General features: G+C 42.5%; 1 protein-coding gene across 5 annotated transcripts in view; it reads right to left on the bottom strand.

Moving 5' to 3' along the window:
• Positions 1–13,392, bottom strand: part of ARHGAP5 (Rho GTPase activating protein 5) — a 102,020-nt gene that overhangs the window by 19,012 nt on the left and 69,616 nt on the right. For all 5 annotated transcript variants that reach the window (XM_070427669.1, XM_070427688.1, XM_070427678.1 and 2 more), the window contains exon 4: positions 3,568–3,645. In XM_070427669.1, coding sequence (XP_070283770.1) covers positions 3,568–3,645 — 78 coding nt within the window. The remainder of the gene's footprint in view (positions 1–3,567; positions 3,646–13,392) is intronic.

Below are 13,392 nucleotides of genomic sequence, written 5' to 3'. Positions count from 1 at the left end.
GGCATTTAAAAGTGGCACTTGGTTGTTTTTATAGAGTCCAGTGGATGCAATTTGACATTGATAATGGGCTCTTTCACACTATGTGCACTGCAGCTGTTTTTTGCCAGTAATGGAAGTGCTAGTGGTAACTACTGGTTACCCATGTTTTGCACTGCCCTAGCACCTCCCATACAAGTGTGTCTGGAAGACACAGCAATGTGCAGCTGTGTGTTACCATAAACAAAGGGCCTGTGTGAAAGATACACAGGTTTCCTATGGAGGAAAGGGGTTGTTCTCTATGGTCAGGGTGTGCCTCTGTCCCATGTCTGAACTTTTTCAGATGATTTTGTTATATATATATTTTTTAGAAGACCAAAAATGTTATAGTAGAGCAAATTTAATCACTTGTTTTTATACTTTACTGTCTTATTTTAGTAAAGAATTTAATAAGAGAACGGTACTGTTGGTTTTAGCCCAATATTAAACATGAGTGGACCAAAGAAAAGGAAAGTGGACAGTGAATGCCGAGTGTTTAAGAGGGAGTGGACAACAAAATATTTTTTCACCGAAGTCCGATCAATGCCGGTATGTCTGATATGCCAGGAAACACTTGCAGTCTTCAAAGAGTACAATCTCAGCCGTCACTTTGCCACAAAGCATGGCAACTATGCTAGCAAGCAGTCACCTCAAGAACGGGAGGCTACTGCAGAGGTTGATGGCTAAATTACAGGCTCAGCAAAATGTCTTTCACAGACAAACTGCAATTCAAGAGACAACTACCAAAGCAAGTTTTATGCTATCATTCAAATTAGCAAAAGCTAGCAAACCTCTCTCTGAAGGCGAGTTTTTGAAAGGATGTATGATAGAGACAGCAGGTCTCTTGTGTCCAGAGAGCAAAGGCAAGTTTGAAAAACTCAGCTTATCGTGCAGGACCGTGACTCGTCGAGTGGAACTGATTGATGAAGACTTGGCCAGCAAGTTAAATAGTAAGGCAGAGTTCTTTAAGTTTTATTCACTAGCATTGGATGAAAGTAATGACGTAAAGGACACTGCTCAGCTCTTAATTTTTATCCGAGGGATTAGTGACAATTTTGAAATTACGGAGGAGTTTTTAGCCATGGAGCCACTGAAAGGAAAAACACGGGGAGAGGACTTGTATGACCGGGTGTCTACTGTTATCGAGAAAATGAAGCTACCATGGAGTAAACTTGCTAATGTCACAACAGATGGATCTCCAAATTTAACTGGAAAAAATGCTGGACTGCTAAAAAGAATTCAGGATAAAGTGAAAGGGGAGAACCCTAACCAAGATGTTATTTTTCTTCACTATATTATTCACCAGGAATCATTGTGCAAGTCTATATTACAACTTAATCATGTTGTTAATCCAGTCTTAAGGCTTGTTAATTTCATTCGAACAAAGGGACTTCAGCACCATCAGTTTATTAAGTTTCTGGAGGAAACTGATGCGGATCACCACGACTTAATTTACCACTCTCGTGTCCGCTGGTTGAGTTTGGGCAAAGTTTTCCAATGAGTGTGGGAGCTCAAAGAGGAGATTGGTGCATTTTTGAAATTAAAGGGGAAGTCTGACGAATTTACTGAGCTGAGTGACAAGAATTGGCTGTGTGACTTTGCATTTGCTGTAAATATATTTTCACATTTGAATGAGCTAAATGTGAAGCTACAGGGAAAAGATCAGTATTTACATGACATGTACACTAATGTGAAAGCCTTTAAATCAAAGCTGATTTTCTTTTCCAGACAAATTTCAGACAAAGTCTTCACTCATTTTGCCACACTAGCCACACAGAAGGAGACCATCCAAAACGTGAAGAAATACAGCAAAACACTGGATGACCTGCATGCAGAATTCTGTCGTCGGTTTTCTGATGTTGAAAAAATTGACCAGTCACTTCAACTGGTGGCCTGTCCTTTATCACAAAACCCTGAAACAGCACCAGAAGAGGTGCAACTGGAACTCATCGATCTTCAGTCTGACTTAGTCCTAAAGGAGAAATTCAGCTCTCTTGAACTAAGAGACTTTTATGCTTCATTTAATGAAGCCACTTTTCCAAACATCTGGAGGATGGCACAGAAGATACTGGTGCTGTTTGGGTCAACCTATGTTTGTGAGCAGACATTTAGCGTCATGAACATCAACAAAGCCCCTCACAGATCCAGCTTAACTGACGAACACCTCAGATCTATCCTGAGAATAGCCACAACAAAACTAACTCCAGGCTTTGATGCATTAGCTGAAAAAGGAGACCAACAACACTGTTCCCACTGAAGTTGATGTTTTAAAGACCAAAAACCTTTCAACCCAATCTACATCTACGTCCCAGGCATAATTTGGAAGTTGCACTAAAGAAAATGTTTAATTTACTGTTTACACATTTTGTTCTTTTCTATTTGTTTTAGTTTTAAATTATTTTTTTTTAAATTTTTTATTTTATTATTTTTTTAAAAATATATATTTTATTGATTTTTTACAGAGAGGAAGGGAGAAAGATAGAGAGTTAGAAACATCGATGAGAGAGAAACATCGATCAGCTGCCTCCTGCACATCTACTGGGGATGTGCCCGCAACCCAGGTACATGCCCTTGACCAGAATCAAACCTGGGACCTTTCAGTCCGAAGGCCGACGCTCTATCCACTGAGCCAAACCGGTTTCGGCAGTTTTAAATTATTTTATTATATTTAAGTTTAATTTGAAAGGCTTTTGTACCTTTCCTTTGTTAGGCAATTTTATTTTGCATTTGCCATCTTCAATATAAGGTATGTTATTGTGCTATGATTCCTCCATTTTTTGAAGTTTCAAATTATAATAATTAGTGTTTACATTCTTCTTGTTAAAATGTTTGAAATGAATAAAACTATTGAAATAAAATAAAAAAAAAAGACCGTACCCTTTTATGTAATGATGTTTACTTTGAATTTATATTAGTTCACACAAACACTCCATCCATGCTTTTGTTCCGGCCCTCCGGTCCAGTTTAAGAACCCATTGTGGCCCTCGAGTCAAAAAGTTTGCCCACCCCTGTCCTAGTTCATAGATTGACGCATAACCACTGAGCCACGCTGGTCAGGCCTGAAGTAATTTTCAAGGTCCATCATTTCTCATTTCTTCTCAGTGGTGTCAAGTTTCTAAGCTTTCTAAATCTCTGTTTTCCAGCTAATGGAAAGAAAATAGGATTCCACCAAGTCTCCTATCTACCTACTCCAGGACTTCTGTGAGGATCAAATGAGATGAGGCACAGGAAAACGCTTCACAGACATTTGGTTGAAGTGTAAAATGGTTCCACCTGGCTATCAAGCAAGTCGTGTTCCTGGGTTGAAGAAAATGCAAGGAGGCTAGTCGCTAGGGAGAGGAAGCTGGGTGGCGTTGCTATGTGACGTCATTACCCAGACAGACACTTAGCATATTAGCCTTTTATATATATAGATATTTCTAATTCCACTTCAAAGCTCTTTCCCTTCAACATCTATATCCTTAGAAGGTTTTCATCTGAAAATCAATCTTCCCACCATGAAATTTTAATAAGGAAAAGGAAACAATTTATTTTATATAATTATTATCTTACCTTGATCAAACTGCTTTTGAATATTGTCTTGATCAGTTTTGTTCCCACTAACACGGTAGAGTCCTTCAGTACATAACCCTAAAAAAAATAAAGAGATATACATAACCTTATGTACATTTTAGCTACTTACAAAGATATTTTAAAGAATAAGTATTTTTTGAGTATTTCACTTAAAATAAGTTGTTAATAGACTTCTTTTTATTTTAAACTATTTAGGATATCCAATTCCACACAAATGAAAAGACACATTTCTCCCTATTTCTTCCACTAAACACACCCCTGAATCCAATATATAAAAAACAAACATCAAAAGCCTCTGAATGGTGGAGAGATGAAGGTATGCTGGCTACTGACCCTGGATCTTGAAGAACAACATGACAATGAGTTCCCTGGGTTTTATTTTTGCCTCTTATATATCCTGGACCTGGCAATAGAGGAACCCGCAACCCAGAAACTCCAATGAGCACAGGCAAAAATAAAAACAAAACAACACACAGAAAACCAACGGCAACAAAAGCCTGCTCTCTCTGGTGAACAAATTAGAAAAGGTACAGCATAGGAATTAAAAACAAATATTTTTTTATTTTAATCATCCTAACGCCAGTCAAGTGCCCTGATCCCACCACTCCTCAAATACATCACTGGTGACCAAGTAAGGAAATTAGAATTCCACCTCTACCGAACAGTAGCTAAGGTGCCTCCTAACACCCCTGGAGTGTCAGAAGGGGCTGAGAAGATAGCCTAAATTTCCACCCTCCTTCAAGTTAAGGGGGTCCTCCCCACTGTATAGTGTCAACAGAGGTTAGCAGAGACCAAACTGAGTCTGGACTTCTACCCCACCTTGCAGTAGCAAGGCAGCCTTTCTTCCCTGATGGTGCACGGCCAGAAGAGGCCAGCTAAAATAGAATACTTAAAATATATTTTATTGATTTTTTACAGAGAGGAAGGGAGAGGGATAGAGAGTTAGAAACATCGATGAGAGAGAAACATCGATCAGCTGCCTCCTGCACACCCCCTACTGGGGATGTGCCCGCAACCAAGGTACATGCCCTTGACCGGAATCGAACCTGGGACTCTTCAGTCCACAGGCCGATGCTCTAGCCACTGAGCCAAACTGGTCAGGGCTAAAATAGAATATTTAAATACAATCCAAATACTCATAGCATAATATCCCAAGTCAGAGCTCTTTGAAGAAAAGGCTGACTCCAAGGCTGGATCAGGAAAGTATAAGCCAAGCCTGGTACATCTTGTGACAGATAGTAAAGAAGTACTTAAAGAATTATGGGGACAGATCTAAAAAGGATATATGTGGATTATAACCCACCAAGTATAATAAGAACACATGAGACCATACCACATAAATAAACAGTAAATTATTAAATCCATAGTTTAACTCCAATAAAGAAATATGGCAGACATGATCATTTGGTGAAATTAATATCACCTATATTGAGACAAACTGACATCCTATCTCAGTAAATATGATGCATGTCTAAGAATAGAATATCACTGGCAGTATTTGTAACAAAAATGCATAATTCCAATCCAATAATAAGGAAACATGGGACAAACTCAAATTGAGGTAGAAAGAAAAGTTCATCCATACAGTAAAATGCCAACCAATAAACACAGGGAAAATAGTAGAGATTTAAAAAAAATCATTAACGGAGACTAAAACTTACAGCTGAAAGTATGATGACAGTCTCAATGTCAAGAAAGAGAAGTTGAGAAACTCTTCCAAATTAAAGGTGTTGGAAAACACATGATCACTAAATGCAATGCACCTAGATCAGATCAGGGGCTGCCCTGCTAATACAATTAAATAGCCCCAAATGTTAATAGTTCTGAGGCTGGGAAATCCTGACATAGTGATAAGCTTTTAGTATTATTTGCTAAGTGAAAATTATAAGGTCCTTAATAATCTATGCCAAAAATCTTGCCTTCTATTCACTAATAATTGAATGATGTGAAAAAAATTAACAAAAACATTAACTCAATTACCTAAATGTAAATTATCCAATTTTTACTTAGACTTCAATCACTTAAATCCCAAAGATTCTATTCAGGGCCTACAAACAACAAAGGCATTAGAAATCTATCCCAACATTCCAGAATTAAAAATAAAAATTTAGAAATTTAAAATGGTAACTTTTAACCATGTATCACCATCTTTTTTCTTTTAGTAGGTAACTAAGCATTGCACCACACAGAATTCTTGATAGCTAAAGTTCTAAAATGGTCTTGAGTTCTTTTGAGTTGCTAACATATACAATTCAAGGGTTTCACTTTTGTTTCTCTATACCTTCAGGTTGAAATAATTATGTCATAAAATAAAAAGGGTAAAGAAGTAAGGTATGTAGATAGTCCATAAATTAAATATGTCCATGGGGAATGGCATCAGCAAAAGAAATGGAAATGGCAATTTCACGGTTTGGTTCCTTCATAAAAGCCACAAATTAGCTACCAAAAAGTGTCAGAATCAACTTTTGCAGAACTCTAGAATCTAGTAAAAAAAAACAAAACAAAACAAAACAAAAAAAACAAAGTCACAACTATCAGAACAAGGTTTGGTGAAGAAAGAAGCCTTAAATTGCTCATCTACCGTCCCACCACACCCTAGACTAGCAACTCTGGGTGCAGGCTGCAAGTGTCAGAGGGGGCAATACAGATCTTATTGTCAAAGAATTGTTGTCTTGGCCTGTCCAGTGTGGTGCAGAGGTTGACTGTCAACCCATGAACCAAGAGGTCACCACTTCAATTCCCATCAGGGCACATGCCCGGTTTGCAGGCTCAATTCCCAGTAGGGGGGCATGCAATAGGCAGCCGATCAATGATTCTCTGTCATCATTGATGTTTCTATCTCTCCCTCTCCATTCTGCTCTGAAATAAGAATATATTTAAAATATATACATATATAATTTAGAAAAGTCATAGAACAAGCAAACATAGCCAATAAACAGCAACAGCAACAGCAAACCCTGGTGATGGGGAACAATCTGATTTTCAGATATGCTATATTATAATATGTAAGACCTATTATTTTCTTTTTTATCTTACACTTATTTTTATTTAATTATTTATCCTCACTCAAGGATATTTTTCCATTGATTTTTTAGAGAGAGTAGAAGGGAGGGGGAGAGACACAGAGAGAGAAACATTGATATGAGAGAGACACATTGACTGGTTGCCTCCCGCATGCGCCCTAACAGGGCTGAGGATCAAGCCTGCAACCACGGTATGTTCCCTTGACCAGAACAAACCTGGGACTATTCACTCTGTGAGCCAAGATAAGACATCCAAATATTCAATAGGCAGTCAGAAATATAAGAAAACATTGGGGTGTGGTAAAAAGAAGTGGGAGTCATTCTCATAGATGTGATGTCATTCTCATAGCTGGTGTTGCTCCATGGCTGAGGATTGACCACTGGAACCAGGAGATCACGGTTTGAATCCCGGTCAGAGCACATGCCTGAGTTGCTGACTTGATCTCCAATAGGTAGTGTGCAGGAGGCAGCCATCAATGATTCTCTCTCAATGATGTTTCTATCTCTCTGTACCTCTCCCTTCCTCTCTGAATTCAATAAAAATATCCTATATAATAAAAGGCTAATATGCAAATCGACCGAATGGTGGAACGACGAGTTGCTATGACACACACTGGCCACCAGGGGGCAGACGCTCAATGCAGGAGCTGTCCCCTGGTGGTCAGTGTGCTCCCACAGGGGGAGTGCCGCTCAGCCAGAAGCCAGGCTCATGGCAATTGGACAGTCCCTGAGGGCTCCCAGAATGCAAGAGGGCGCAGGTCTGGTTTGGGACCCCTCCACTTGAGTGCACAAATTTCATGCACTGGGCCTCTAGCATTAAAAAAAAAAAAAGTATGCATGAATGAAGTCAACACTAAATGAGATGGCTCTAACTTGCTGAAATTAATTAAAGGTGCACTTAGTTGGTGCAAAAGATATATGAACAGATAGAGATATATTATGATGTGTTTTGATTTGAAACAAGGTATGTTTCTTAATAAAATGCCTATGTGCTAAATTAGAATTTGCATGTGTGATATAAGGCAATATACTGTCCATGATATAACATAGTTTATTATATTTTTTAATCCTCATCTGAGGATATTTTCCCACTAATTTTTAGAGAGAGAGTGGTAGAGAGAGGGAAAGACAGAAAGAAATACCAATGTGAGAGAAACACATCAATTGGTTGCCTCCTGCACTTGATCTTGACCAGAATTGAACCTGGGACCCTTCAGTCCGTAGGCCAACACTCTATCCACTGAGCAAACTGGCTAGGTGATATAACATAGTTTATACAGTTTAGTAAGTCAGGTATTTTGAGTCTTAAAACAAAGGTTGATGTAGAACATGTTCACAAATCTCAAACTGAATGAAATGAGATTTTTCACATGCTAAAATCAAAAGCTCTAAGTCTTGAGAAAGACATTACTGAAAAACTATAGACCTGCATCTCTCATGAACATAGATGGAAAAATGCTCAAGGTATTAGCAAATTGAATCAAAAAAGCATAAAAGGAACTATACACTATTATCAAGTAAGACTCATCCCATGTATGCAGGGCTGGTTTAATATTTGGAAATCAATTAATGTAATCCATCACATCATTAGACTAAAAAAGAAAAATCACACAATCATATCAATAGATGCAAAAAAAATCCTATCTAATAAAAGACAAATAGGGTAATTAACCGTACCTCCGTTACGCTTCCCATTGGCTAGTCAGGACGTTATGCAAATCAACTGCCAACCAAGATGGCGGTTAACCGCCAACAAATATGGCGGCTAATTTGCATATTGCAGGCAGGGTGGGCCTGCTATTTGCGACCCAGGCGGCAGGCGGCCCGTATGGGACCCGACCCAGGGCTGGTGGGCAGGACCACAGCAATCCGCCACCGGCCTCGCCCACAAAGGGCTCTCCCGAGGGGACCCGAGGCTAGCAGGTACTAATGCACCGATCGGCCACCAGCCACGCCCACAAACGGCCCTCCTGTGGGGATCCCAGATTGGTGGGTGCTAATGCACTGATCCGACACTGGCCACGCCCACAAACAGCCCTCCCCGGGGATCCGAGGCTGGCAGGTGCTAATGCACCAATCTACCAACACGCACACCCGGGCCACCTTTGCCCTGTGCGAACTATGCAGCTGGGAGAGGGGAGTGGGGCCACTGGGAGCAGGGCGGGAACTGCCCGGGGTTTGTGTCAGGCAGCCCAGAGCAGAGTGCGAACTATCCCGACCGGTAGCTGCTTGCTCATTCACTTACTTGCTCCTTCATTCACTCATTCACTCACTCAGCAAACCCTCTCAGGTCCCTGGCACCAGGCCAGGCACTGAAGGTGAAGCAGGATAAGACAGAGCTATGTCCTCAAGATGTTAGTAATTCAGTAGGGCGAAGCAGGCACATGAACGAGGCAGTTGTATGCACAGATGCAGTGTACTGGGTTCGGTGAGGGCTGTAACTAATGCCGACTTTGTTCTCTTGATAAAATGGGGCTTCGGGAGCCAGGCCGCCCCAAGCCTGTAGGCCTGTGCCTAGGCCAGGAGTGGCCGGGGTCCTGGAACATGACAGAGGGTGCAGGTCGGGCTGGGGGTCTGGCCCTACCCCTCACCCTCACCCCCGAGTGCATAAATTTTTGTGCACTGGGCTACTAGTATTTTGATAAAATCTAAAACTCTTTCATGATAAAAACTATTAATTAAGTAGAAATAGAAGGTAACTTTTTTACACTATCTACAAAAAAACCTATGCGTAGCCCTGACTGGTGTGGCTCAGTTGGTTGGGTGTCATCCCATGTGTGCACCAGGAGGTTGCCAGTTTGACTGTTGGTCAAGGGCACATGCCTGGGTTGTAGGATCAATTCCCAGTAGGGGGCACACAGGAGGCAGCCAATTGAGGTTCTGTTCTCATATTAATGTTTCTCTCTTTTCTTCTCCCAAAAAATCAATAAACAACAAAATCATCCATGTGTCACATCATACTTAATAGTGAGAAACTCAAAGCTTTCCCACTAAGATAAAGTACAATCCAAGAATATCCCATTACCACATCTTTCTTTCAACATTGTACTAGAAGTTTCCTGCTAAAATAATAAAGCAAGAAAAGGAAATCAGAGGATACAGATGGGGAAGAAAGACATAAAACTGTAATTCTTCACAGATGACATGATCATCTATGTAGAATATTAACAAGCAAAATGGCTCCTGAAAGTAGTAATTATAACAAGATTGCAGGACACAAGGTTAATATACAAAAACCAACTGTTTTGTTTACATACCAATGAACAAGCAGAATTTGAAATTAAAAACACAGTTTTACATTAATATCCCCCAAAATGAAATTCTTGAGCATAAATCTAACATATTATATATACAAGATTTATATGAGGAAAACTTCAAAACTGATGAATAAATAAATGGAGAGATATTCCATGTTCATGGATAAGGCACTATATTGTCAAAATGTCAGTTCTTCCCTTTTGACCTATATTCAATGCAGTATCAAATTCCCAAAAAGTCATTTTATGGATGTCAACAAACTGATTCTAAAGTTTATATATTCAAAGAGAAGAAGAATATTCAAAGAGAAGAACAAAGTTGGAGGTTGTCACTACCCAACTTGAAGGTTTACTATAAACCTACAATAATCAAGACAATGTAGTGTTGAGGAAGGCATAGGCAAATAGGTCAATGGAAAAGAATAGCAAGTCCAGAAATTGACACCCATTAATAGTCAAAGGTTCTTTGAAAAAGGAGCAAAGGCAATAAATACGACGGAATGAAGTATCTTCAAGAAATAATGCTATAAACACTGAGCATCCACATGCAAAAAAAAAAGCGAAACTAGACATATACCATATACCCTTGAAAATATGAACTCAAAATGGATTATGAACTTAAATGTAAAATGCAGAACTATGAAATTTGTAGAAGATAACATAGTAGAAAACCTAGATGAAGTTGGATATGGTGATGCCTTTTTTGATATAATACCAAGGATACAATATTATCTTTTGTCTCTTTTCTTAAAAATATTGAGAAAAAAATATTGATTAGCTGGAATTCACTAAAGTTAAAAACTTCTGTTCTGTGAAATATAATATCAAGATAATTAGAAGACAAGCCACAGAGGGAGAGAAAATACTTAAAAAACACATATCTGATGAAGGACTGTTACCCAAAACATACAAAGAACTCTTAAAACTCAGTAATAAGACAACAATTAACTCCATTACAAAAGGGGTGAAAGACCTTAGCAGACATCCTTATCAAGAAAGGTATACAAATGGCAAATAAACGTATGAAAAGATGCTCTGGAAAGACATGGAGGAACCTTAAATGCACATTACAAAGGGGAAAAAAAAACCAATATGAAAAGGCTACATGCACTATGATTCCAACTATATGATACTATGGAAAAGACAAAACTATACTATAGAAAAAAAGTCAGTGGTTGTCGGTGCGGGAGAAGGAGACAGAAATGAATAGACAAAGCACAGAGGATTTTTAGGGCAGTGAAAAATACTGTATGTTATTATAACAATGGATATATGTCACTTTACATTTGTCTGGAAGGACATCCATAGAATGTACAACACCAAGAGTGAAGCCTAATATACACTACTAGAGGCCCGATGCATGGATTCGTGCACTGGTGGGGAGGTGTGGCCTGCGGGGATTGGCCCGCTGTGGAAGCACCGCTCATCCTGGTCAGCTGAGCGGAGCTCCCACTGTAGGAGTGCACTGACCACCAGAGGGCAGCTCCTGCGTTGAGTGTCTGGCCCCTGGTGGTCAGTGCGTGTCATAGAGACTGGTCGACCGGTTGTCCTGGTCATTCCACTGTTTGGTTGCTGGGCTTTTATATATACACTAGAGGCCCGGTGCACAAAAATTTGTGCACACAGGGGAGGGGGGTCCCCCAGCCCAGCCTGTGCCCTCTCACAGTCTGGGACCCCTCAGGAGATAACGACCTGCTGGCTTAGGCCTGCTCCTGGGTGGCAGAGGGCACGCCCAATCCCTAGGTGCAGCCCCTGGTCAGGCTCAGAGAAGGGCCAATTGGGGAGTTGGGGCGCCGCCCCGTCATGCACAGAGCAGGGTGGATTGGGAGGTTGCGATGCCACCCTCAGTCACGCTCAGGGTAGGGCCGTTTGGGGGGTTGGGGCACCGCCCCCTGTAACACTCAAGGCAGGGTCGATGGGGAGGTTGCGGCGCCACCTCGTCACTCACAGAGCAGGGCCGATCAGGGGGTTGGGGCGCCGCCCCCTGTCACTCACAGAGCAGGGCCAATCATGGGGTTGGGGCGCTGCCCCCTGTCACTCACAGAGCAGGGCCGATCAGGGGGTTGGGGCGCCGTACCTTGTCACACACAGAGCAGGGTCGATCAGGGGGTTGGGGAGCTCCCCCCTGTTATGCACAGAGCAAGGCCGATCAGGGGGTTGAGGAGCTCCCCTCTGTTACTCACAGAGTAGGGCCGATAGGGGAGCTGGGGCACCGCCCCCTGTCACACTCAGGGCAGGGCCGATGGAGAGGTTATGGCTCTACCCTGTCACACACAGAGCAGGGCCCGTGGGGCGGGGGGGGGGTTGGGGCGCCGCACCCTGTCACACACAGAGCAGGGCCGATCAGGGGGTGGTGCGCCGCACCCTGTCAAACACAGAGATGCAGGGCAATCAGGGGATTGGGGAGCTCCCCCCTATCAGGCACAGAGTAGGGCTGATCAGGGGGTTGGGGCGCCTTCCCCTGTCACGAACAGAGCAGGGCAGATAGGGAGGTTGTGGCCCCGCCCCCTGTCACACACAGAGCCGCAGGGCGATCAGGGGGTTGGGGAGCTCCCCCCTGTCACACACAGAGCCACAGGGTCATCAGGGGGTTGGGGAGCTCCCCCCTGTCACACACAGAGCCGCAGGGCAATCAGGAGATTGGGGAGCTCCCCCCTATCAGGCACAGAGCAGGGCTGATCAGGGGGTTGGGGTGCCTTCCCCTGTCACAAACAGAGCAGGGCGGATAGGGAGGTTGTGGCCCCGCCCCCTGTCACACACAGAGCTGCAGGGCGATCAGGGGGTTTGGGCACTGCCCCCTGTCACGCTGATCCCGGTGCTGGGGGCCTCGCTGCTCCGCTGATCCCGGTGCTGGGAGGCATATTACCCTTTTACTATATAGAATAGAGGCCTGGTGCATGGGTAGGGGCTGGCTGGTTTGCCCTGAAGGGTGTCCTGGATCAGGGTGGGGGTCCCCACTGGGGTGCCTGGCCAGTCTGGGTGAGGGGCTGAGGGCTGTTTTCCGGCAGGAGGGTGACTAAAAGCTCCCAACCGCTCCTTTTTTTCTTTTTTTTTTTTTATTCTGGGCCAGTTTTAGCTCTGAGGTGTCACTGCTGAAAACATTCATACAATGTTGCGGTCTGGCTGGCTGGCTTTCAGGGGTTTTGTTTAGCTTCTATATTTGCAACATAGTACATAGTTGCTTAGAGTTGCACCTGAGAGGCCGCCAAGGCAGGCGGGGAACGTTGGAGTCTGCAGTCACTGGAGCAAGCAAGCCTCATGTTCGCTTCCAGCTGCCTGGCTGCCGGCCGCCATCTTGGCTGACAGCTAATTTGCATAAGGATATGCTGATTAGCCAATGGGAAGGGTAGCGGTTGTACGCTAATTACCATGTTTCTCTTTTATTAGTGTAGATATATGAATTTTAGGTAATTATGATGGGTTAAGTTCATCCTTGATAAAAATGTACCATTTTAGTGGGTGATGATGGTAATAAGGGATAGGGGCAGGGCTGACTCATGTATGGCAGCAGAGGATATATGAAA

The sequence above is a fragment of the Myotis yumanensis genome, unplaced genomic scaffold (genome assembly GCF_028538775.1).
Source record: "Myotis yumanensis isolate MYYU_CA2020_CCGP unplaced genomic scaffold, mMyoYum1.0.hap1 SCAF_1, whole genome shotgun sequence".
Taxonomy (NCBI): Eukaryota; Metazoa; Chordata; class Mammalia; order Chiroptera; family Vespertilionidae; genus Myotis; species Myotis yumanensis.
This window is presented reverse-complemented; position numbering and strand designations above follow the sequence as displayed.